At 46.9% G+C, this 26,179-nt stretch overlaps 1 protein-coding gene across 2 annotated transcripts; it reads right to left on the bottom strand.

Annotated features, from left to right (window-relative positions):
• Positions 1 to 2,481: 2,481 nt before the first annotated feature.
• On the bottom strand, positions 2,482 to 26,132 carry DNAJC8 (DnaJ heat shock protein family (Hsp40) member C8). Of its 2 annotated transcripts, none has more exons than XM_070078979.1 (9): positions 25,990 to 26,132; positions 23,469 to 23,570; positions 12,869 to 12,925; positions 9,738 to 9,804; positions 9,144 to 9,238; positions 7,533 to 7,604; positions 6,446 to 6,537; positions 4,307 to 4,382; positions 2,482 to 3,325 (listed from the first exon to the last, which is right to left on the bottom strand). In XM_070078979.1, the coding sequence occupies exons 1-9, from the start codon at positions 26,065 to 26,067 to the stop codon at positions 3,203 to 3,205; spliced, it is 762 nt and encodes a 253-aa protein (XP_069935080.1). In that variant the 5' UTR covers positions 26,068 to 26,132; the 3' UTR covers positions 2,482 to 3,202. The 2 variants fall into 2 exon arrangements, with proteins under 2 accessions (XP_069935080.1, XP_069935079.1); XM_070078978.1 differs by having other exon boundaries at positions 4,307 to 4,432; positions 25,990 to 26,131.
• Between the last annotated feature and the right edge of the window lie 47 nt (positions 26,133 to 26,179).

Here is a 26,179-nt window from a genome sequence, read left to right as displayed (position 1 = left end):
AGAGGGAGCTAGAGATCTTCCAACTGCTGGTTCACTCCCCAAATGGCTGCAATGACTGGGGCTGGGCCAGGTCAAAGCCAGGAGCTTCTTCTGGGTCTCCCACGTGGATGTAGGGGGCCCAAACACTTGTGTCATCTTCTGCTTTCCCAGGCCATAGCACAGAGCTGGATCGGAAGTGGAGCAGCCAGGACTGAAACTGGGACCCATATAGGATGCTGGCATTGCAGGCAGCTGCTTTACCCACTACGCCACAGCACTGGCCCCACAATTTCCACTTTCTACACAAGAAAGCTGAGGCCAAGAGCTGGTGTCACTGGCACTGGGGCCAGGATGCAGGGCTGACGGGGTCGCTGGGCAGCAGCTCAGCCTGTGTCCCCTTCAGCCGCCTCGGGCCAACACCCAGCGCACGCTCCTCTGAGCTGGGTTGAGAAGGGGCTAGGGTCACTGGCGATCTTCCAGGAGGGTCTAGGGGTAAGACACGCCAGGAGGGAAACAGGCAAATGCCAGTCTATCTGGGAAATGAGGATGTTCTGACTGAATCCCAAGTCAACCTCTCAACGTGACATTCCTGATCTCCCTGGCCTCAACCACCTCGCCTGCAGGCTCTGGTCCAGCAGAGGGTGTTCAGTGCCACAGTGGGCTATGCTCTGACCTCCAGGCCTCCGCGGAAGCCATTCCCTCCAGCTGGACGATCTTCCTCACAAGTGCCAGCCTGTTAGTTGTTCCCAGCATTCTTCCTTCCCGCTTTGCCAACAAAACTTGGTTTTACTGGATATAATTGGTGCCCAGCCCCAGGGAACAAGGCTTGGGCTATGGCCTGTCTGTTCTCCTTTTCTGATTTCTCAAAGTGGCCATTGGAGGTATCCCTTGTGACCAGCTTCCTGGCCAATGGCACCCTCAGGGGAGAAGTCTGCTCTCAGCACAGCAGTTGTTCCGCAGCTGGGAGACAACCAGACCCTCCGGAGGACTGGGTGGTAGCTGATAAGAGCCCATTTCCTTGGTAACACTGTTAATGCCCACAAATACAAAAACTGCCCAAAGTGAGCAAAACATTTCCCTGTTTCTTTTTTGCCAGTTATTCTTTGCAACTAGAAGCATTCCTAATTGATAAATCAGCCTTGAGGTTATAACTCTAAAAAAAGTCACTTTAAGAGGCAGGCAGATGGCACAGCAGCTAAGCTGCACCTTGGGACACCTGTAGCCTGAGTGCCTGGTTCGTGTCCTGGCTCCTCTGCTTCCAATCCAGCTTCCCTGCTGATGGGCACCCTGGGAGGCAGCAAGTGATGGCTCCAGGACTTGGGTTCCTGATACTCACGTGGGAAACCTGGATTGGGTTCTGGGCTCCGGCTTTGACCTGGCCTAGTCCTGGCTTTTGTGGGTATTTGGGAGTGAATGAACAGATGGAAGAGCTCCAGCTCTCTACCTTTCAGATTAAAAACAAAAGAAGTAGATTTAAAAAGGTCACTTTCTCCAGGAAACATTCTCTGGCTGCTAAGAAAAGCAGGAAGGGGCCCCTCGTCAGCACAGTGGAGGCGACCTCTGCACCTGTTCACTCAACCTGTGCCCCCTCCATGAGGTAGGCAGCAGGGGTCCAGCAGTGTTCACCACCTCTAAACCATCATCTCTGCTGAACGACTTCGCACACTCAAAGCTGATGGCTGGCACAGCCTCCTGGAGGGCAGATGAGCCCGCAGACGGCTGGCCAGACCTGGAAGGACCACTTAACCTGTCAGGAACAGAGCAGGTGTGCACTCGTGTGCAGTGGGATGGGTGTCACTTTGCCTGGCTAGGAAGGACGGCAGCTGCTCCCTGCACTGCACAACCTCACAACAGCTGTCACTTCTGCAAGTGGCTGAACACTTCCTTCTCCCTGCCTCGGTCCAGTCTTAGCCAGGGCTACACCCACCCCCGCACCCTGGTCCATGTGTGATCTAGAGGCGCTCACTTGTACCTGGAAGGACAATGAGACACCCAAGCTGCTGGCCCCTCCCACAGTGGCATTGTGCCTTCTGTATCATTGTCCCTGCTTACTCACCTACAAGACATTGTAAAAAGTTTCATTTTGAGTCACCCAGTTCTATCTTCATGTGTCACCATCCTGCTTCTCCCGTATGTCTCTCCCATGAGGTGGTCCTGTCTCTCAGAGCAAGTGGGACATCTGAGCAGACTATAAACTGGATGTTTTAGTACATTAATTCATCTAACCCTCAAAATAGTCAGTACTTTCATTTTCCACAGAAATCACAATACATTTCCGCACTCAGTGAGCGCTGTGGCAGCTACCTTACACACGCCATCGCTGATCTTCCTGAAAAGCTGCTGCAGTAACTTATTTCCCATTTAGCAGATGAAGAAACTGAGGTTCAGCAAATAAAAGCCGTAAGAAGTCAGGTCTGTCCAACCCCAGAGCATGTCAGGGTTGAGCCAAGCCAGACAAGGGACCCACTTGTCTGTTGAATAACAGCTGAGGGAGAGTCCATCAACGATCTCAGTAGAAAACTTTATTATACATAAAGATTCTTACCACTAACGAATGCAGACAGGCTAGGAGACGATGGGACTGGATGGAGGCTGGCTAGCTCTTTGGAAAGTGAACAGGTTTAGGTGGCTTAGTGTCATGCCACACTGATTGGTCGGGCAGACGGGAGGACAGGTGCCAAACACCAGGCGGGGGTAGGGGGCATCAGGGCACGAGTGTAACTGCTCTCTCTGCCCACTCTGCCTTCCTGTGACCTGGGCTTCGGAGGATGGCACACCCGGAAGCAAGCGACTGAAGCAAGGGGGCTTCCTGTGGTGGCCCAGGCTCGTCTCTGAAGTCACGGCGACACCACTGTAAGCAAGATGTTTAATGGGATGATCTCCACAAACTACACACAGGTTTCTAACCATCACATCCATCACACGCAGTGAAGTACAAAACATTAAGTTACAGGCTGTGGGGGAGAAGGTAGCACCCAGGGTGGCACCTTCCAGTCCTGGTTGTTCTAGGGTGGGGGTGGGAGAGAAGGTCTTTGTTTAAACTGAGCCCCTCATTTCAATGTACAAAAGAATTACTCTGATCGATATTAAATTGTATTGAAAACAAAATGAACTAAAAAGCAAATACTACTCTATGTTGGGGTGGAAGTGGAGGAAAGAATGAGTCCTTCAAAGCAGGGAGGGAGACGGCTGGGGGAAGGTTCCGTGCTGTGACTCCGGGTGGTCACTCACGCTGCTCCATTTTTACTTTCGGTGGTCTAAGGAAGGTCCGGTTCTTCTTCTCTTTCTTCCCCTTTGTATTTGCTTGGAAGTTCCGCCAGCTGTCCACGCGCCCATCTCGACTTTCCTAAGGAAGACACAAGCGGACCAGAGGAAGGGCCTGCACCTGCCCTGCCACCCACTCTCCCTCCTGCAGCCCCGCCCAGTTCGGCCCAACAGGCGGATCTAGGAGCAGAACAGAGCAAGACTGCTGTCCTGCTTCCATGGCCGGCCCTACAAAGTGCCTGAGAAAGCAGGATGCATTCAAAGAGGACAAACTGAGAAGTATTCACATAAAGTATCACAGAAACGAGGCCAGACACTGCCAGTCTTCACAAAGGATGACTACAGTGTGCACTGCCAACCAGCATTTCACAAGCGACACGCTGGAGCTCAGAGGGGCTAAGTCGTGTTCTCAAACCCAGGCAGCGAGCCAGCAGCACAAGCCCTCTTTCTGCTGCACCCCAAACCTGGAATGCAGGCCTCAACGTCTAGTGTTGTGGAGAGGGCCACTAGGATCTTGACCTCAAACTCATCTCCGTGGGGCCTGCTCTTGTTCTCTCTCTCAAACAATAAGTGGAACAAAAACAAAGTCATCAATTCTGCACAGCCAACCACTACCCCTAAATCCTACCAAAGACCAAATGTCACCCCAATCCAGAAATTGGCCAAACACCTGAAGGCTAAAACCAGGGTATCAAAAAGGAATCAAGTCCAAGGAAGTGTCCCTTTAGGCAGAATCCAGTGTCACAAGAACCTCAGTTCTGACTAACAGCCCTCCCAGCAGCGGCTGCTCCAAGTCTGCCTCCTAAGTGAAATGTGCGACCTACGTTCCTGGAGCCCGTTCGGTGGCTGTGCCTACCACACACTCTAAAGGTCAGTCAGACCCTCGTGTCCGTGCCGAGGCCGCAGGGCTTAGAGGAGGCTGAGCCAAGAGCAGACTCTCCTACAGCTCCTCCTTGCCCCGCGTGCCTCTGGCCGTTTACCCGTCAGGCATGGAAATGCCCCAGAAACCAAATTTCTTGATTCTAGAAGAATCTCTGCCCACCCACCCCCCCCCGACATTTACCTCGAAGTTTTTCTGCCACTCCCGCTCGCGTTTGGCTTTTTCTTGAGCTTCAATCTCTTCTTCCCGCTGTCGTTTCCTAGGAGGAGCAGGCCGCAGTTCTTACAGGGCGCGTGGGGACGGTCAGCCCTGCAGGACAGGGCGACTCCTCGCGAGAGCGAGCACAGAAGGGAAGTCTACAAACAGGGCTGCCTAGAAAGGGCTCTAAGCATTTTCATGACTGTCTCCTTCCAGATTTGGTGAAAGACAGAAACATCTCTGCTAGACAGACAGACAGACAAGACCATCAAAGTCCAGCCAATAATCATCAAAGAGTTGGGGCTCAGTCGGTAGCACAGCTACGTCAACACCATATTTCAGCACAGTGACCATTACAGCAGCACAAGTTCTTACTCAAGAGGATTCCTGCACAAAACCCTATGTCAAGGACAGGCGTCTTGGGGCAGCAGTCAAGATGCTACTTGGGGTACCCAGATCTTGTATCAAAGTACCTGAGTTCAAGCCATGTTTTACTTTTTTTTTTAAAGATTTATGTATTTGGGGCCGGCACTGTGGTGTAGTGGGTGGGGCCGCCACCTGCAGTGCCAGCATCCCATATGGGTGCCAGTTCGAGTCCCAGCTGCTCCACTTCCGATCCAGCTCTGTTGTGGCCTGGGAAAGCAGTGGAAGAAGGTCCAAGTCTTTGGGCCCCTGTACCCTCAGGGAAGATCCAGAGGAAGCTCCTGGCTCCTGGCTTTGGATCGGTGCAACTCTGGTCGTGGTGGCCATCTGGGGAGTGAACCAGTGGATGGAAGACATCTCTCTCTCTCTCTGCTTCCTCTGGGTCTCCCACACGGGTGTAGGGGCCTAAGGACTTGGGCCATCTTCTACTGCTTTCTCAGGCCATAGCAGAGAGCTGGATCGGAAGTGGAGCAGCTGGGACTCGAACTGGCGCCCATGTGGGATGCTGGCACTGCAGGTGGCAGTTTTACAGGCTACACCACAGCACAAGCCCCCCAACCTTATCTTTTTTTTTTTTTTTAAAGATTTACTTATTTATTTTAAAGTCAGAGTTACAGAGAGAGAGAGGCTCCCATCTACTGGTTTACTCCCCAATTGGCTGCAGCAGCCGGAGCTGCACCGCTCCGAAGCCAGGAGCCATGAGCTTCCTCCAAGTCTCCCATGCGGGTTCAAGGGCCCAAGGACTTGGGCCATCTTCTACTGTTCTCCCAGGCCATAGCAGAGAGCTGGATCAGAAGTGGAGCAGCTAGGTCTCAAACTGGCGCCCCTAAGGGATGCTGGCACTGCAGGTGGTGGCTTTACCCACTATGCCACAGTGCCAGCCCCCAACTCTATCTTAAAACAACGATGTTTCACACAACTACAAAAATCTAGTTAGTACTAAATGCTAACAATACAAAACACTGAAATCAAACCAACCTCAACATTTCTGACCATCAAGGGAACTCTGCTTTAGAGCAGTAACCCTTTTCTAAGTGACCACACAGAACAGCCCTACACATTCATCAGAGCTGCAGCCCCCAGTTCCCCAGGAAGTCCTGGCCTCAATAACTCTGCCTACTTTATTTCAGACAGTCTGGAAGAAAACACACAGCCCTCCTAAGGATAAACAAACTCCCCAAGGACAGAGCTAGTCAGTATTTCCCAAAAATCAAAGAAAACTTCTTACCTTCGTGATTCAAAACCTTGGCTGTTGCAGTAACTATTTTAGACAGTCTCTGAAATGATGTACTATCTAATTCCTTCATCAGGAGAACCCCCAAAGACCAACATTCGTTAATCTAGGTATTCAGACATGGGATGGACATTGGGCGTAGCAGAAGGTGCCACTTGGGATGCCCACATTCCATATCAGAGAATCGAGATTCAGCTACCAGCTCGGCCCTCCATTCCAGCTTCCTGTGAATGCACACTCAGCAGGTGACAGCTCAAGGGACTGGGTTCCTGCCACCCACATGGGAGACCCAGACTGAGTCCCTGGCTCCTGGCTTCAGCCTGGCTGTGTCTCAGCTGTTATGAGAAGCACTGGGGAGTGAACCAGCAGATAAGACATCTGTCTGTCCATCTCCTTCTGTCTCCCTTTCAAATAAATAAAAATTAACAATAATTTAATTTTTTAAAAACGAATATGCAGATATGTACCTTTCATGCATCTCTTTGGCTTCTCTTTCTTTCCTTTTAATTTCCAGCTCAGCAAAGAGTTTCATGGTCTGTTTATATACTGCTTGTTTGAACTGTAAGAGAATTAAGAACAAAAGAAAATATAAGTACATACTTATAATCGGGAAGAAACACAACTAAAAAAAAGTTGGAGTTCTTATCAGAGGGTCAAGAGTATCTGTGATAAAGCAGATGGCTGAAGGAACGGGGAAACAGGCTGAGGAGAAAACACTGAACTTCGGAAGGCAGCGGACCCTAACGGTGGAACGCCTAACATTTCTCAAGCAGTCAGCCCCCTGCCCTCCCCTAGAGGGGGCCACCTGCTGCTGGCAGTCACTGCAGCAAGAAGTCGCAAGGATGTTTCCCTACAACAGTCACTCTGTAAGTCACATCAGGATAATTGTTAAGATTTAAGAAAACTTTAAACTTCTCCAGTCTATTGAGGCAATCAGACACAAATATTAAAGTCAAACCTCACTTAACCAATCCCTACTAAAGAACCCGTGGGACTAACCACTGCCTCTATAAAACACCACCTGGAGTGTGACCACTAGCTGGCAGGGGTCTGCTCACCAAGAGTCAGCTGGGTTATTCCCAAAGCTAGCCATGCCAGTGGCAATTACCATTATGGTTCTGTAATTTAACATACCACAGAGATTTACAGATGTGGTTATAGCATTTGCTGTTGCTTTGAAAGATTCAATAAACATAAGTCCCTAAAAATAACTGTGGTTGAATGAAATGCAGGTAAGACATAGAAAAGTAGATTCTGCTCTTGGTTTGCTTCACCAGTACCTAAGTTTTCAATGAATCTCAAAAGAAATTGAGGGTAGAAACAATAACATTGTATATATGACTTATGGTCAGCTGCAGACTTCAATCAGTGGACACACATGGCAAAGGAAATGCAACAGCCCTACATAAGAAGTGGATGAACGCACATTTCGTGTTTTGTGTCCGAATGAAATGTTCCCAGCACACACTCGGCATTCTTTCAGCTCTGCTCTCTCACCACGAACCAGCACTCCCGATCACACAGCCAAGCTGCCTTTGCTCATGCTGAACTCACCAGCTCAGGATCATCCTCCTCTACATTTGTAGGTTTTCCTTCCTTCTTTAACTGTTTTTTTCGTTCTTTCACCTAAAAAGAATTTTTTCATCAAAAGATGAGTATGCACATTTGGAGACTATCCACTGAGCTGTACACATATGTGTGCTTTTCTGAAGACATAGGTGTAACTCAGCATTCAACTAAGAACCATATGAGCCCCTCCCTCTTCCCTCAAACATCAGTGCAATCAAGGAGAACTAGAAACCATGCATCCTTCCTCAACCTGATCTAAAAGCCAGTCTACCAGCGGGGATGGAAAGGGACCACGGTGGGGCTATCCCCGGCACCAAGACTGATCCAAATAGCCTTTGATAAGCTGAACAGATGGCCTATTTATCTTGTTTGGCTTGTAGTAAAGTTGTTTATAGCAAAGAAAATGTACTTTAAAAGTTTTAGAAGAAGCATTAAGTATAAGTGGTGTTTTTCTCCCATTTCGACAACTGCATTCTTGATCATTTTCACTGTGAAATCCTCTTAAGCCAACATTTTCATATCACATTTACTGATACTTTTATCACTTTGCCACTACTGAGTTCCAAAAAGAAATTAAATACGATATCCATACACACAAGAATGATACTTCTATACTAATAATCAGTCTATTAGACCAGCAAAAAGCTAAGTGTCTTCTAAGCTCAGAAAGGCCCTACCACTGCCACCTTGTGGTCAGAGGCCTAATGTTGACTTCCGTACAGGCAAAACCCAGGGCAAGGCTAACTACCACAGAGATTTAAGAAACTGCCAGGCACTTTTTCATTTTCTACCAGGACTGGGCCAAGAAGCGCCATTTTCAGCACATGAGGGTGGGCTGCATTCCTCGCCCTGTCTCTGTTCACTCATCTTCCTCCTCTCAACTGTGTGATTACTGGTTGTGAAGTCCTGTTTTAAAATCCAAAGCTCTTCGATTGAAAAGGTCATTCTATTACATTCACTGAAGTGGCTCTGATAAATGGCCTCAAGATTCTTGCACCAGCAATTAAAAAATGTTTAAGAAAAAGACCTTTCTTACCTCCAGCAAGCCATCTCAACATTTCCCGCGGCTTAGCAGATTACGGAATGCCCCCACGAGCAAAGTAAATAACGCCCGCTGCAACTGAATTTCTTTCAGTTGAGTCCTTCCCAACCCTGTTTTAATATGGACATGTCACTCCTCCTATTACAAAATCATGTACTCATAGCCCCTCGCCAGCTTTACTCAAGCCCACGATCCAAACCCTTCACGGGGACGAGAATAAGAATGGAGGGTGAAGCACCACCATGGCTACTCCCTCTTCCACTCAGAAGGGGCTACACGCGTGATGAGGGGGAAAACACTCAGCACTGGCAGGGAAAGAGGTGGGAGCAGCATCCCAACCATGCCTCACCCAGAGCTCCTCTCTTAGGGGTGAATTACAGCTTTAGGCACTCATAACTCATGACCACACAGCTAAGCGGTGGAGACCACCTAGGTAGTCACAAGCTAGGCCAGAAGGCATTGCTACGCAGTCACCCTCCTGCCAGGTGCCCATGGCTTGCTGGTCCGTCCCCTTGCCGTGCGAGTTTACACACAGCAGCACTATAAATACTTACAGTGTGTTCCACGTATTCTTTTCCTGCCTGAATTACATCCAGGGCCCTCTTCTTTTGCTCCTGATCCAGTAGCAACTTGTAAGCTTTGTCCACAGCTAATGCAAAACATTGAAATTAACTGTTTCTGCAAACACCCTCCGAAAGTCTGAACTATACTCAGGCAGTGTAAACAGACTTGTGCCGTCTAAAAGCATTTCCTACTTTTAAATCATTCACTATTGTTAAGCTAATTGTTTTTTAAAAGAACTACAGCAATGACTTTGCTTGAGAGCCTTGGAAAAAATTAAACACACATTGAACACTAAATATACCACATTTAGATTTAATTCTGTGATAAATTATTTCCAACATTCTTTATGCTCAGAGAAACAAATGGCCCTGTGAAATAACACTGTTGGCACACAGAAGCTTTAAGGAAGCAAAGGTCCACTTCTTAACCAGCAACACTCTGGACGACAACTGTTTCAGTGAAAACCACTGCTCCCTGTGCCCGCAAGACAAAGCACTACCATTCCTTTCCTGATCTAGGACAAGGAACAGTCAGCCTCTAGCACTGACATTACATTACTCAGAAGCAGGTAAATTTACAAATACCTTCAAAAGCCTTTTGTGCTCTGTCAGCATCATCTTGATTTTTGTCAGGATGCACCAATATGGATAACTACAGGAGAAAAGTTAGGTTTGATAATAAGAGAAACATTTAATAGCTCTTGGCCTGTACTGCATCTTTTTATAACCAAAATCTTTCAGGTACTATGACATAAAACATCTTTTAAAAATTAACAAATCAGGGCCAGCACTGTGGCGCAGCGGGTTAACACCCTAGCCTGAAGTGCCCGCATCCCATATGGGTGCCGGTTCGAGACCCAGCTGCTCCACTTCCAATCCAGCTCTCTGCTATGGCCTGAGAAAGCAGTAGAAGATGGCCCAAGTCCTTGGACTCCTGTACCCACGTGGGAGACCCGAAAGAAGCTCCTGGCCAACTGGGGAGTGAACCATCAGATGGAGTATCTCCCTCTCTCTGCCTCTCCCCTCTCTGTGTAACTCTGCCTTTCAAATAAATAAATAAATCTTTTAAAAAATTTAAAATTAAAATTAACAAATCCTGGAGTGGTTAAGATGTCACCTGCGCCACCCAAACCCCTTATCAGAGTGCCTGAGTTAAGATCCACTCCTGAGGGCCTGTGCTGTGGCATAGCAGGTAAAGCTCCTACCTGCAGTGTAGGCCTCCCACCACATGTGCACCAGTTCAAGTCCCAGCTTCTCCACTTCAGATCCAGCTCCCTGCTTATGGCCTGGGAAAGCAGTGGAAGATGGACCACATGCTTGGACCCCTGCACTTTCGTGGGAGACTGGGAAGAAGCTCCTGGCTCCTGGCCATGGCCTGGCCCAGCCCTGGCAATTATGGCCATTTGTGGAGTAAATCAATGGATAGACAATCTCTCCAACTGCCTTTCAAGCAAATACTTTTTTTTAAGGATCTTTTTTTTAAAGATTTATTTATTTGAAAGGCAGAGTTAGAACAGAGAGAGGGAGACACAGACCTTCCATCTGTTGTTTCATTCCCCAAATGGGCATAACAGTCGGAACTGGGCAGATCAGAAGCCAGGAGCTTCATTCGGGTCTCCCTCAGAGTACAGGGGCCCAAGGACTTGGGCTATTTACTGCTGCTTTCCCAGGCACATCAACAGGGAGCGGGACTGCAAATGGAGGAGCTAGAACCCAAACCAACGTCCAGGGTATGGGATTCCAGCACCGCAGGCAGTGCTTTGCCTGCTACACCACCGCACCACCAGCTCCAATAAATAAATCTTAGAAAAGGTCTTGACTCTTACTGAATTTTTTACGTAGCTATATAAAAATGTTTTAACTGTGGACTTGGAACGCTTGCTTATTAAACTGGGAGAGACTGTCAATCTGTTATATTAGGAAACTTTTAAGTTTTAGAAAAAAAAAATAAATGTAAGTAGAGAGTAGAGCTAGGAATGTAAAAAACTATAGTTATATAAAGGGAAATGACAGAGAAGGCAAAGATTTAAAAAAAACCTTGGCTTAATAGTAGATTGGAAGATGACTATGAGTCAGCAATATGGGAAAAAATTTCTGTACTAAAGAAGCAAACACAACACAGGGTATTTGCAAATATACAATGCAGAAGCACTAGTCAGGCTCTGTTATAAGTATGAAGTTAACAGATACATTCAGAAGTTTTTAAAAAGGGGCAAAATATATAGAAAATCCAGCCATAAAGGAGGATTGCAGGGAGTGTGATTATTCAACTCAAAGAAGAAAAGGGTGGGGGTCTACTCAGCTGTCAAAACTGGAAAGATTTTTCAAACAGTTACTAGAATATTTTATAGCGCAAGTTATTAAACAGAAGAATGGGCCAGAATCAGAGGCTGCAAACCTCCTTTCTTGGACAATTTTGAGAGTACACCTTTATATTGAACCAGGCATCTCCTGGGTATACATTCATGTTTACAAAAGATAAAATTATTGAGGAATTTTTTGTCTCGTCTCTCTCTCACTGTCTAACTCTGCCTGGCCAAAAAAACAAAAACAAACAAACAAAAAAAAAAAACAAAAAAAAACTGAGGAATGGAATCTTCTAGATAGAAAGTGCTGTCAATCATGTGACATGTTCTCTCCCTGGAGCCAGGGGATTTGCCAAGTCTGTCTGACTCCACACAGGCTCTACTATTTCACCTTGTGTTTATCCTCTTAATTAAGGGGTCAGGGAGGTTTTATTTGGATATAAAATTCATTCTATTCACAGGTAAACTATGGCATCATATTTAATATTTTATATCACTCTTTTTTTAAAAGAAATAATAATTACATAGTCTTAAGTTTAAGTTTTAAAAAGGAAGAAGGAAGGTTAAGTTTTGGCCCACAAGCATCAAGTCATACAGCAAAGTCCTAAGACAATCATGTGTTTCATTCATTATCTTTTTGTTTTGTTTTGTTTTTTTGATAGGCAGATTTAGACAGTGTGAAAGAGAGAGAGAGAGAGAAAGGTCTTCTTTTTTCCGTTGGTTCACCCCCCAAGTGGCCGCTACGGCTGGCGCGTTGCGGCCGGCGTGCTGCGCCGATCCGAAGCCAGGAGCCAGGGGTTTCCTCTTGGTCTCCCATGTGGGTGCAGGGCCCAAGCACTTGGGCCATCCTCCACGGCACTCCCAGGCCACAGCAGAGAGCTGGACTGGGAGAGGAGCAACCAAGACAGAATCTGGCGCCTCGACTGGGACTAGAACCTGGAGTGCCGGCGCCGCAGGCGGAGGATCAGCCTAGTGAGCCGTGGCGCCAGCCGTCATTCATTTTTAAAAGCTTCAAACTCCAGGGCCGGCGCCGTGGCTCAATAGGCTAATCCTCCACCTTGCGGCGCCAGCACACCGGGTTCTAGTCCCGGTCGGGGCGCCAGATTCTGTCCCGGTTGCCCCTCTTCCAGGCCAGCCCTCTGCTGTGGCCAGGGAGTGCAGTGGAGGATGGCCCAGGTGCTTGGGCCCTGCACCCCATGGGAGACCAGGAAAAGCACCTGGATCCTGGCTCCTGCCATCGGATCAGCGCGGTGCGCCGGCTGCAGCGGCGGCCATTGGAGGGTGAACCAACGGCAAAAGGAAGACCTTTCTCTCTCTGTCTCTCTCTCACTGTCCACTCTGCCTGTCAAAAAAAAAAAAAAAAAAAAAAAAGCTTCAAACTCCAGTTGTTAAAGGGAAGTAGTACCATACCTGCCGAAATCTCTTTTTTATTTCTTCATCTGTCACTTCAGGATCTATCTGAAGAACCTGAAAGAATTAAAACCAAATGTTAAAAGTGACCAAAAGAATTTATATGTAAGAGGTATCAAGTATATAAAAGCTCTTCAAAAGGTTCATAAAAATGGATTAAAAGGTAAGTTTATTTTGAAATTTTTTTCTGAAAAAGTTCATGAAAAGTGTTTATTATTTATTTTTTCCAAAAGATTTTATTTATTTATTTGAAAGGCAGGGAGTGGAGAGGAGGTCTTCCATCCACTGGTTTACTCCCCAAATGGCTACAACAGCAAGGGCTGGGCCAGGCCAAAGCCAGGGGCCACAGAACTCCATTCTGGTCTCCCACAAGGGTGGCAGGGACCCAAGGACTTGGCCCATCTTCCCCTGCCTTCCCAAGCACATTAGCAGAAAGCTGGTTCAGATGAAGAACAGCCTGGCTCAAACCAGTGCTCTGACATGGGATGCAAGCACTGGCCACAACACTGGCCCTTCTGTGAACTCTCTGAAGGACCCTTTTACATATAATACTCAACATCTAGAACAGTATTTCATGTTCTAGAACACTGGCTGGCACACAGTTCTAAAATTCTCAGGAAGTATGAATAATCAACTTGGTAACAATTCAACAGCTATATTATTTTAGGGTTTCCAATTAATAAGATGCTTACTGTCTACCAAGAAAATAGTTTACATCACACCTAGGGACATGTTTCTAACACCATGAGAAAACGTTGCATAGCTCTTCCAATCATTAAGGAAAGTCGCTCCAACACTCCCTCCCTCTTGTCTCAGCAAACAGAAAAAGCACAGCAGCTCAGCAGGGAAACATCAGGCCAGCTCCCTGATTTTCAGCTCAATCCAGAAAGGGTCACTTTATCATTACAAGGCCCATTAGTTCCCAAGCCACAGTGAACATCAGGATCACCTTGGAAACCTGAAAGCAGTGCCTGGAACTCACTCTGGGGAAGTCAGACTCTACCTCAGGAGAGCTGGTGGGGCAAAGGGCAAAAACATCTATACTGGCGACCAACAGTGCTTCCAACCAATGGACTCAATCTTTTCCAACCTTGGGTATCTTGGTGTTGACATCCCTCACCAAGGATCATTCTGACCCCACCTCCACAAATTCGTTCATTCATTCTACTCCCGGCAGAACACAGTACTTACTACACACTAGAAATGCAGAGAAGTAAGGAGGGGGGACATTCTTTTTTAAAAAGATTTATTTACTTGAAAGGTGGAGTTAAAGAGAGGGAGAGAGACAGAGACAGAAGTCTTCTACCCGCTGGCTCACTCCCTAAATGGCCACAACAGCCAGGACTGGGCCACATCAAAGCCAGAAGCTTCATTCAGGTCTCCCATGTAGGTGCAGAAGCCCAAGCACTTGGGCCATCTTCTGCTGCTTTCCCAGACACATTAGTAGGGAGGCGGATAGGAAGTACAGCAGCCAGGACTCAAACTGGCACCCATGTGGGCAGCACCAGCTTAACCCACTATGCCACAGCACCAGCTGCAATGACTTTGTTCTTTGCTTCTTGTGTTTTTAAGTTTCCTATAATGCACTTCTAAGCTTTGAGAAAATAAAGATTATTTTAAATCCCACCCCCCATAAAGAATGGAATGTTACCAGATGGACAATTAAGTAAATGATTTCGTAGTGCAGTTCATGGATTCAACACAGCATTTATTATTTATGTGGTATATGAGACCAAAGGAAGGTGTTGAAAGGTCAGAGTGAGAAGAGCATGCTGGAAACACAGAGGTGGGGCTGGTGCTGTGGTGTAGCAGGTAAAGCCACCGTTTGCAGTGCCGGCACCCCTTATGGGTGCCGATTCGAGTCCTGGCTGCTCCACTTCCAATCCAGCTCGCCACTATGGCCTGGGAAAGCAGTGGAAGATGGCCCAAGTCCTTGGGCCCCTGCACCCATGTGGGAGACCTGGAAGAAGCTCCTGGCTCCTGATTGGTGCATCTCCAGCCGTTGCGGCCATTTAGGGAGTAAACCATCAGATAGAAGACCTCTCTCTCCCTCTGCCTCTCCTTCTTTCTCTGTGTAACTCTTTCAAATAAATAAATAAATCTTCAAAAAAAAAAAAAAAAGAAAAGAAAGAAAGAAAACACAGAGTAGTAGTTTCCCACTTAATCCAGCTGCATCAAAATAAGTGTTTCAAAAAAATCCTCCGGTGATCTGCATCACATTAAAGTTTGAGAAGCACTACTAAGAAATGACGATGAAGGCCTGCTGTTGTCTCACGGAATCTCCAGAGATGAACAAACAAGAGCCAGGACATGGCCGGCGCCGCGGCTCACTAGGCTAATCCTCCGCCTGCAGCGCCGGCACACCGGGTTCTAGTCCCGGTCGGGGCGCCGGATTCTGTCCCGGTTGCTCCTCTTCCAGGCCAGCTCTCTGCTGTGGCCAGGGAGTGCAGTGGAGGATGGCCCAAGTGCTTGGGCCCTGCACCCGCATGGGAGACCAGGCACCTGGCTCCTGGCGCAGGCAGCAGCAGCCATTTGGGGGGTGAACCAACGGAAAAGGGAAAGCCTCTCTCTCTCTCTCTCTCTCTCTCACTGTCTAACTCTGCCTGTCAAAAAAAAAAAAAAAAAAAAAAAAGAAGAAGAAGAAAAGAAATGAGATGGAGGTTAGGAATGGAGTTTCTGGCTTCAGCCTGGCCCAGGCCCAGCAGTCCCAGTCATTTGCAGAGTGAACAAACAAAATCTCTCTGTCACTCTGACTTTCAAATAAACCTTTAAAGAAAAACAGCAATGAGGTGAGAGGTACAGTGGGTTAGCCATCACTTGGGACACCTGCATCCCATACAGGAGCGCCAGCTTGAGTCTCAGGTACTCTACTTCCAATCTAGCTTCCTGCTAAGCCACCCATAGAGGAGATCCAGGTGGAGTTCCAGACTCCTGGCTCAGCCTGGTGCAGCCTGGGCTGTTGTAGCCATTTGTGGAGTGGACAGTAGATGTAAGCTCTCTCCCTCTTCGTCACTCTACATGAAAATAAGTGGATATTTAAAACATTATTTAAAAATAGCTATAAAGGAGGTATCTGGAGACAACTGGGATCATTTGAGTGTAAACTGGATTAAATGATGCTGGATGACATCATCTAAATAATGTGGGTGTTTTTGTTTTCAAGATTTATTCATTTCAAAGTCAAAGTTACATAGAGAGGAAGACACAGAGACAGAGAGACAGAGACAGAGACAGAGACACAGAGAGAGAGAACGAGTCCTTCCATCTACTGGTTTACTCCTCGAATGGCCACAACAGCCGGGACTGGGCCAGGCCAAAACGCCAGCCCCAATAATGTTTTTTCTAAACCTGGTAGTGATGCTGTAGCTACATGAAAGACAGTTTTTGTTTTTGGAAAAAATGAATGCCAAAGTGTGCAGGCTTTTACCATCACAAGGTCTGTAGCTTACTTTGACATGACTGAGGGGATCATGGGAAAGTATATGTATACATAAATCAAAAGTCATTTTACTGAAAGTTTTATCAGATGTCCACTAATCAATGGCAACAAATAATGAGTGCCTTTAAAGCTGAGCTAATGCCTTTTCTGTCTTTAAGATTTAAAGGTGCCACAAGTAGGTATCAAACAGTGAAGATACCGGGTTTATACCTGGGGCCCAAACTTCTTTGACACCAGCTTTACATGTTCAGTACAAACTTCTGGAGCACCTAACGCTGGCAGACACTGTGCTCACTGCTGTTCTCATGGAATTTAAAGTCTAATACACAATGGACAGACAAGTAACAAATAATTTGTTTTAAAGATTTTTTATTTATTTGAAAGACAGAGTTACCGAGAAAGGTAGAGAAAAGAAAACGGTCTTCCATCTGCAGGCTCACTCCCCAAATGACTGCGATGGCCGGAGCTGAGCTGATCTGAAGTCAGGAGCCAGGAGCTTCTTCAGGGTCTCCTAGATGGGTGGCAGGGGCCCAGGGACTGGGGCCATCCTCCACTGTTTTCCCAGGCACATTAGCAGGGAGCTGGATTGGAAATGGAGCAGCTGGGACTCAAACTTGCGCCCAGATGGGATGCCAGCACTGGAGGCCTGGGCTTTAACCCACTACGCCGCAGTGCTGGTCCCAAGTAACAAGTAATTCTGACCAATATAAAATTGCTGTAGTACCAAAATGGCTCTGAAGAAACACATAGGTCTGTCCAGATTCTTGGAAGCTTTTTCTTTTTTTAAAAAAGATTTTATTTGAGAGGTAGCATTACAGACAGTGAGAGGGAGAGAGAGAGAGAAAGGTCTTCCTTCCATTGGTTTACTCCCCAAATGGCTGCAATGGCCAGAGCTGCGCCAATCAAAAGCCAGGAGCCAGGAGCTTCTTCCTGGTCTCCCACGTGGGTGCAGGGGCCCAAGGACTTGGGCCATCTTCCACTGTTTTCCCAGGCCATAGCAGACAGCTGGAGCAGTGGAGCAACCAGGACTAGAACCAGCGCCCATATGGGAAGCCAGCGCCACAGGCAGAGGATTAAACTACTGTGCCGTGGCGCTGGCCCTTGGAAGGTTTTTCTCAACTCCTACTGTATCTCACCCTTTGCAGATCAGCAATGACTTCCACAGTCTTGGATCTCAAAAGGATAATTAATCATCACACAGAAACAAAAATATTGTAGCATTCAGATAAGTTCCTGAACTTAAGTCAACTGTAACAGTGGTCTCCTCTGAGATCTGCTTGAAACAGGAATCCAGTCTGAGGCATACGTGTACCTCTTAATAACCTGCAAGTTCCAAAGCCCTGTTTATACACCTTAGGATCAAGGTGCTGAAAATGACAGAGTCTATGGTGCTACCTGCTGGAGCCTTATAAGTTAAATCAAAAAAAGGAACAGAGAAGCTGGTTTTGTGGTTTAGCAGGTTTAGCCACTACTTGTGATGTCAGCATCCCATAATGGAAACCCAGTTCAAGTCCTGGCTACTCTGCTTCCAATCCAGTTCCCTGCTAATGCACCTGAGAAGGCAGTGGAAGATGACCCAAATACTTGGGCCCCTGCCACTCATGTGGATGACCAGGATGGAGTTATTGGCTCCTGTCTTTGGCCTGGCCCAGCCCAGGCTGCTGTGGTCATTTGGGGAGCGAACAGGCAGACAGAAGATCTTTCTGTACCTGTGTCTCCCTGTTTCTGTCACTCTGCCTTTTAAATAAATAAATAATATATATTTTTAAAATAATATAAAGAAGAGAGAATTGAGCAGGGGACCCAGGCTCATCTAAACTTAAGGAAGTAGGGAGGGCTCTTAACATAAAAGTAACAGCAGAACACACAGGACAGCTGATTACATAATGGCCAACAGTTAGAAACGTGACCACACAGGGAGCTGAAGAGGCGGCAAGAAGGAAAACACATGCACACACACAACTCCCTGGGTAAGGACTCCTTTATAGGACTACTCGGAGTCCTACTCTAACTTCTTCCTTGTACCCCTGCTGCTGAGCGAGGTGGGTATAGGTAGACTATTCAAATTATTACATGATGGCTAGGGGGACAGCTATCACTGGACTGCCTCTCCTTACCAGAAAAAAACCAGCTTCCCTGTGAAAGGAAATTGGATTCACTGAGGTGTCTCAATAAATACTACAGGAAAAACAGAAACCACTAGGGCCAGTGATGTGGAGCAGTAGCCTAAGCTGCCACTTGCAAAGCTGGCATCCCATGCTGGCAGAGTGCTGGTTCAAGTCCTGGCTGTTCCACTTCTGATTCAGCTCTCTGCTAATGCACCCAGGAAAGCAGTGGTGGATGACCCAAGTACTTGAGCCCCTACATTCATGAGGGAGACCCAGATGGAGTTCCAAGTTCCTGCTTTTGGCCTGGCCCAGCCCTGACTGTTGCAGCCAATATGGGGAGTGAACCAGTTGATGCAAGGTCTATCTCTGTGTCTCCCTCTCTCTCTGTAACTCTGCCTTGAAAATAAATAACAAGTAAAATCTTTTCCTTTAAAGATTTATTTATTTATTTGAAAGTCAAGAGTTACAGAGAGAGAGAAAGAGAGGTAGAGAGAGATCTTCCATCCATTCATTCCCCAATTAGTTGCAATGGCCAGAGCTATGCCGATCCAAAGCCAGGAGCCAGGAGCTACTTCCAGGTCTCCCACATGGGTGCAGGGGCCCAACGACTTGGGCCATCTTCTACTTCTTTCCCAGGCCATAGCAGAGAGCTGGGTCAGAATTGCAGCAGCCAGGATTCAAACAGGTGTCCATATGGGATGCCAGCACTGCAGGCGGCAGCTCCACCAGCTACGCCACAGCACCGGCCCCAATAAAATCCTTAAAGAGAAACAGAAGAGGCCAGTGCTGTGGTGTAACGGGTTAAGCCTCTACCTGAAGCACCTGCACCCGATATAGGCACCAGTTCATGTCCCAACTGTTCCACTTATGATCTAGCTCCCTAATAATGAACCTAGGAAAGCAGCAAAATATGGCCCAAATTTGGGCTCCTGCCACCCACATGGGAGACCCAGATAAAGCTCCTGGCTCCTAGCTTCAGTCTGGCCCAGCACTGGCCACTGCAGCCATCTGGGGAATGAATTGGTAGATGGAGATGTTTCTCTCTCTCGCTCGCTCCCTCTCTGTATAACTGCCTTTCAAATAATTTTTTTTTAATTATTTATTTTGAAAGTTAGAGTTAGAGAGAGAGAGCTTCCATCCACTAATTCACTCCCCAGATGGCTGCAATGGCCAGAGTCAGGCTAGTCTCAAGCTAGGAGCTTCTTCTGGGTCTCCCTTGTGGGTACAAGGGCCCAAGGACCATCTTCCACTGCCTTCCCAGGCCATTAGCAGGGAAGTGGATCAAAAGTGAAGCAGTCGGAACTCGAACACTACGCCATACCACTGACCTCAAATAAATAAACCTTTAAAAAACAAACTCCCACTGAACTGTATACTTAACAGTGGTTAAGATGATAGGAACAATGTTGTGGTGATGTGGGTTAAGCCACTGCCTGTGATGCTGGCATCCTATATCAGAGTGAGGCTGTTCAAACTCTCATCACTCCACTTCTGATCTAGCTCCCTAATGCAACTCAGAAGACAGCAGAAAATGGGCCAAGTGCCTGGGCCCCTGCCACCCATGTGGAAGACCTAGGAGTTCCAGGCTCAGGCCTTTGTCCTGGCTGCTGCAGCCCACTGGGAGGTGAACAAGAGGATGGAAGATTTGTTACTCCACCTTTCAAATAAAAATAAATCCTTTAAAAATTTTTTCTAAATTAAATAGTTAAGATGATAAATTCTGTTGTATTTTACCACAATAAAAAAGTGGTGGTGGGGGGGAGGGACTACACTTCAAGTTTCTCTGTCTCTGCCTCTCTTTCAAATAAACAAAATAAATATTAAAAAAAAAAAAAAAATAGGCCGGTGCCGCAGCTCAACAGGCTAATCCTCCGCCTAGCGGCGCCGGCACCCCAGGTTCTAGTCCCAGTCCGGGTGCCGGATTCTGTCCCGGTTGCCCCTCTTCCAGGCCAGCTCTCTGCTGTGGTCAGGGAGTGCAGTGGAGGATGGCCCAAGTGCTTGGGCCCTGCACCCCATGGGAGACCAGGAGAAGCACCTGGCTCCTGCCTTTGGATCAGTGCGGTGCGCTGGCCACGCGCCGGCCATGGCAGCCATTGGAGGGTGAACCAACGGCAAAAGGAAGACCTTTCTCTCTGTTTCTCTCACTGTCCACTCTGCCTGTCAAAAAATAAAATAAAAGGAAGAAAGAGAAGAAATGCTGAATTATAACTCAGTGAGGGCTGGTGTTATGGCATAACAGGTTAAGCCACAACCTGAAATGCAAAAATCCCATATGGGTGCTGGTTTATGTCTTTGTTGCTCCACTTCTAATCCAGTTCCCTGCTAATGTGCCTGGGAAGGCAGGGAAGATGGCTCAAGTGTCGGGGCCCCTGCCACTCACATGGAAGACCTGGAGCAGGCTTCTGGCTCCTGGCTTCGGCTTGGACCAGCCCTGGCCATTGCTTCCAACTGGGGAATGAACCAGCAGATGGAAGATCTGTCTCTCCTTCTTTCTGTAACTCTGCCTTTCACATAAATAAAATAAATCTTACAACTCAGTGAGTGAAATAGAGAACCCCAAATCCATATGGATAAATAAAGGAATAAACTAAAACTTTTACACAGACAGGATATTTACATATTTTCCACGTATCTCCCCATAAAATACTTCTTACAAATCGGGGGAAAGTACCTTGCGGAAGCAATCTGGGAGGTCAGCGTTGTGGCAGAGGTTAAGCCTCTGCCTGCAGTGTCAGATCCCATATGTACACCAATTGAGACTAAGTTGCTCCACTTCCTATCCAGCTCCCTGCTAATGGGCCCGGGAAAGCAGTGAAAGATGGCCCAAGCCCTTGGGTCCCTGCAACCAAGAGGGACACCTGCAAGAAGCTCCAGGCTCCTGGCTTCGGCCTTGCCCAGCCCTGGACATTGTGGCTACTTGGAGAGTGAACCAGAGGATGGAAGATCTTTCTCTCTCCTTCTCTGTGTCTCTGCCTTTCAAATAAATAAATACATCTCAAAAAAAAAAAAATCCGGAAGAAACCTCTTTTGTAAGTGATCAAGTTCACCTCACAGTAATGGAATAAATCAAAACCATCTACCACTTCATGGATGATAAACACAACGCTAACATCACCTCTGTAATATTCTTGTCAACACTGCAGGGACTGAACCTGACACAGGAAAGATCTGACAACCCAAGCTGAGACATGCTACAAAGTAACTGGCCTTTAATCCTCAGAGCCTCAAGGTCCTGAGTCAAGGGAGACTGAGGAAGCATTACACCCTGAAGGAGACCAGAGGCCTGACAACCAGGCTGAACAGGAGATCTTGGACTGGCTCCCTCCACCACAAAAGGCAAAACTGGGACAGCTGCTGACATTCTAATGTGATTAAGGATGGAACAATGAATCGATAAAGGAATGTTATCAATGTTCATTTCCTGACTTTGATCAACATACTGTAATTTGCAGGAAAACCACACTATAGAATGTCAGGCTGATCAACCATATCGACAACAAATTCTTAAATAGTTCAAGGGAAAGTCTTCTACTGTATTTGAAAATTTTTGTAAATCTGAGTTTCTTTCAAAATGAAAAACATCCTTGAAAAATTAAAGACCAGAAATAATGAACTCTGAAATCATGCCAAGTGAAATAAGCCAAACGAAAAGAAAAATATCACATGATATCATAATATAGGGTACTTAAATAGGCAAATTCAGAGACAAAAAAACAGACTAGAGATCACCAAGAGCAGCAGTGGGGTGGGAAGGGGAGTATTTGTTTATTAAGTTCTGAGTTACTGTTTAGAGTGCTGAGAAAGTTCTAGAAATGAACAGTAATGATGGCTGCACAACACTGGGAAATGTACTTAACACCACTAAACTGTACACCTAAAAATGACTAAAATGGTAATGTTATATATATTTTCCCACATTAAAAAAAGGTAAAGAAAAAGCATAGAAGGTGATAAGTGCTCAATGACTATTATTTCTGAGATGTAACTACTGATTTCAAAATCACGTATGAACATGAGCAGAGGTTAGTGTAAATACTCCACACTAAAAGAACTGATTAAATGCATTATACAGACTTTTTTGAATGTTGCAGGAAAATATTTTCTGTAGCAATATAGCATTTAAAGACTTGAAGCAGGGCTGGTGCTGTCATAGCAAGTAAAGATGCACCTGCAGTGCCGGCATCCCATACGAACACCTGTTCAAATCCCAGCTGCTCCACTTTCAATCCAGCTTTCTGCTATGGCCTGGGAAAGCAGTGGAGGATGGCCCAAGTCCTTGGGCCCCTGTACCCACATGGGAGACCTGGAAGAAGCTCCTGGCTCCTGGCTTCAGAGTGGCGCAGCCCTGGTCCTTGCAGCCGTTTGGGGTGTGAACCAGCAGATGGAAGACCTTTCTCTCTGCCTCTACCTCTCTGTAACTCTTTCAAATAAATAAATCTTTAAAAAAAAAAAAAAAAAAAAAAAAGACTCGAAGGGTATGATTCTCTTGGTTTTAAATAGAAGAGAGTATAAATAGGAGAGGCTATTTCTCTTAGGTGAGTGTATACACAAGTATTCTTTTCTCAGTATTTAAAGTTTCATATAAAAAATTATTTTTATCATCAGGAAAAGTGTAAAGTGATAAAATTAAGGAAATCAAATGTGTTCCCTTGTCTAAAATCTTATGATCTTTCTTTTGTTGTTGTTGGGTATTTGCTGTTTTTCGGATTGCTATGAAACTAAAAGTCTTAACAAGCAGCCTAAACCAGAACCTAAAGGTACCAAGAGCTACATTTTCACATCTGAAAAGAAACCCTTGTGCATTTGGGTTGCTACAAGTCAATGGAGAACACATGACAGGGCAAAGATCAGCTAATTTCTCTTACCATGCTGCCTTTCCAACTCTGCTCACAATAAAACCAACCTAACCATTACACAGACTCCATCACGGTCCACAGCTGGAATCCATTCAGTTCCAGCTATGCTAGAAGCCAGGTGTGTGCTGTGGTATTAGTCTGTGTGCTGCCACAAAAAGCTCCCCACCACACAGGCAGAACAACATCAGTCAGCTTACCTCAAATGGATTCAAATTGAAGTAAGAGGAACCAGGACGCGTCAACCTTTCAATCTGATTTTTGGACGTAAGAACTGAATCTCTCTTCTCTATTTGTTTCACCTAAAATTAAGAGGATTAAAAGCTTCATTAGTAAAGCTCCATAATAAAGTGAACTGTCTCCTTTAATACAACATTCACTGGCATATTCAGCAAACAATTATTTGGGTGTCTATCATATGCAATATATTTTGCTAAGCATTTTAAAGGATAATTAAAGAGCCACCATTTATTGCAACCTAATACTATAAGAACTTTATAGTATCGGTTAGTCTCAAACTGAGGCATAGAGAGGTTAACTGGTTTACCTAACCTGTAAACTCAAATCTTAACCCCAACAGTCTTGACTCCAGGGGAGGCATCACTTTGGGAGTGAGCCAACAGATGCAGATTGATCTGTCTCTCCCTCTTTCTGTCACCCTGCCTTTCAAATAAATAAATAAGTGAATCCCCACCTCACCCCTGCCACTTTTTCTTCTTAAATAAACTGCTGTGTGAGGGAGCAAACTACTTAACTGACAGAGTTAGAAAAAGCCTTGACCTTGGGGCCCACTCAGTGGCTCAATGGGTTAATGCCCTGGCCTGAAGCACTGGCACCCCATATGGGCGCCGGCTGGAGACCTGGCTGCTCCACTTCTGATCCAGCTCTCTGCTATGGCCTGGGAAAGCAGTAGAAGATGGCCCAAATCCTTGGGCCCCTGCAATCGGGAAGAAGCTCCTGGCTTCGGATTTGCTCAGCCCCCGGCCATTGCAGCCATCTGGGGGAGTGAACCAGCAGATGGAGGACTGACCTCCCTCCCTCCCTCTCTCCCTCCCTTCCTCCCTCTCTCTCTCTCTGCCTCTCCTCTCTCTGTGTAACTCTTTCAAATAAATAAATAAATCTTAAAAAAAAAAAAAAAAAAAAAAAAAAGCCTTGACCTGAAGACAATGCCAAGGAGAACAAACAGCAGATAATCCCAAAAAGCACCCTTGGTGTCCCTGCCGGAGTAGGAGAGCGAGTTATTAGGACGCCCTGCTGCATTGTAGGGCACCTTTAAAGCCATGGCCAAAACAAGGTCGGAAAAAACTTCAAACACGTAAAGAGTCACTCCTTCCCAGAACTTTCACTTTCTAAAATATGCTCTATCCTCTGTCCCAAACCTGATTTTCCTCCTCCTCACACTCATCACTACTGACACTATCCTGTGAGCTGGTTATTTATGGCTTCCTCTAGAACACAAGTTCTATGAAGGCAGGATTTTTTTTTCTGTTGTTCACTACCACACCCCAAACACCTCAACAGCACAGTACAAATCAAGTGCCCAATAAACATTCCATGGATACTGATGGGAGATTCCTTCTGGGGAACTTTCTCCCATCCATGTGAAACAAACTAAACGTTTTTCTAAACTAAGAGAGGATGGGTAAAACCAGCTCCCCTATAATTGCTAAGTCATTAGAAGCCAATAACCTTTGGTACCATGGCATCAACATTTTCCAGTGACTCAACTACTTCAAAAGGAGAGACCACAAAGGACATGCTAGGTGCCATTTTTAAATTGAATACTTTGGAGAAACTATGTAACGAGCACTGTTAGAAATACCAGCGACACAGCAGCTCACGGCCCTGGCGAGCTCACCTGGGGGTAGTTTCCACCCACTCCTCCGTCCACGCCAACTTAGAGGCCCCACCTTAGCCTTCTTTTAACTCTGTTTTGTATTTCATGAAACGCTCGCTTACGCATTTGCTCCTTTAATTCTCATTAAAACTCCGGTTTTAATACGAACTCTCTCATTCCACAGACATGGAAATTAAACGTGCGCAAAATTTCCCAAGCAAGTTAAGTGCCTGTAAGAACTGAGCCTGAAACTGCTTTTACCTTCACTAACTCAACACATAGTTACCGAGCACCCACCAGGCGCGGGACAGGCGACAGTAAACGGGGCTTGGACCAAACTTACTCCTACCCTGCCCGACAACAAGACCCTAGACGACCCCACCATCCTACATCTCAGGCTGGCAGCCTGCAAAATGGGGTAACATAATGCCTACCTGTCGTGATGCACGCTCAGCGTGCGTGAATCGCAGAACTAAGCCCTAACACGACTCAGTACACAGTACTCAGAAAAGAGATCGTTCTGTGTGGAATAAAGCCGGGGGCCAAGACAGCTAAGCCACCCCCCCAAGGAAGGGCCCAGCCTCTGCCATCCCGCGACTGCGCGTCGTGAGGTCACTCTCCTGCGCCCAGGCACCTCCTCGGCCACGCTCGCCGGTTCCCTCCAAACGCCAGCCACCGGTCCCTCTTCCGTGACCCCGGGGATGCCCCGGCGGCTGCCGGTGGCCGACGCACGCACGTACACGCACTCCCAGCCCCCGCTGCCCCGCAGGCCGGACAGCAAGAGCCGCCCAACGGTCCACGCCAGGAAGCCCCATCTCCGCCCACTAGGGACGTAGGCCGGAGCGGGGTCGTTCCGGTGCCACTAGTCCCCATTCTGTGTTCACCTCGCTGTAGAAGGTCATAAAAGCTTCCTCTGTGCTGCCTCCGCCGGCCGAAGCCCCACTCTCTCCTGAAGCCGCCATTTCCCCGGCCCAGCCACCACGTGACCCTTCTGCGCAGGCGCCGCCTCACGTGATTTTCACAGGCCCGCCCCTAGCCCCGCCCCTTCAAAACGAACCTTAAAGGGCTCGCAGC

Source organism: Oryctolagus cuniculus, chromosome 7, assembly GCF_964237555.1.
Source record: "Oryctolagus cuniculus chromosome 7, mOryCun1.1, whole genome shotgun sequence".
Classification (NCBI taxonomy): Eukaryota; Metazoa; Chordata; class Mammalia; order Lagomorpha; family Leporidae; genus Oryctolagus; species Oryctolagus cuniculus.
Note: the sequence above shows the minus strand (reverse complement) of the source record. Positions and strands in the feature narration are given on the sequence as shown.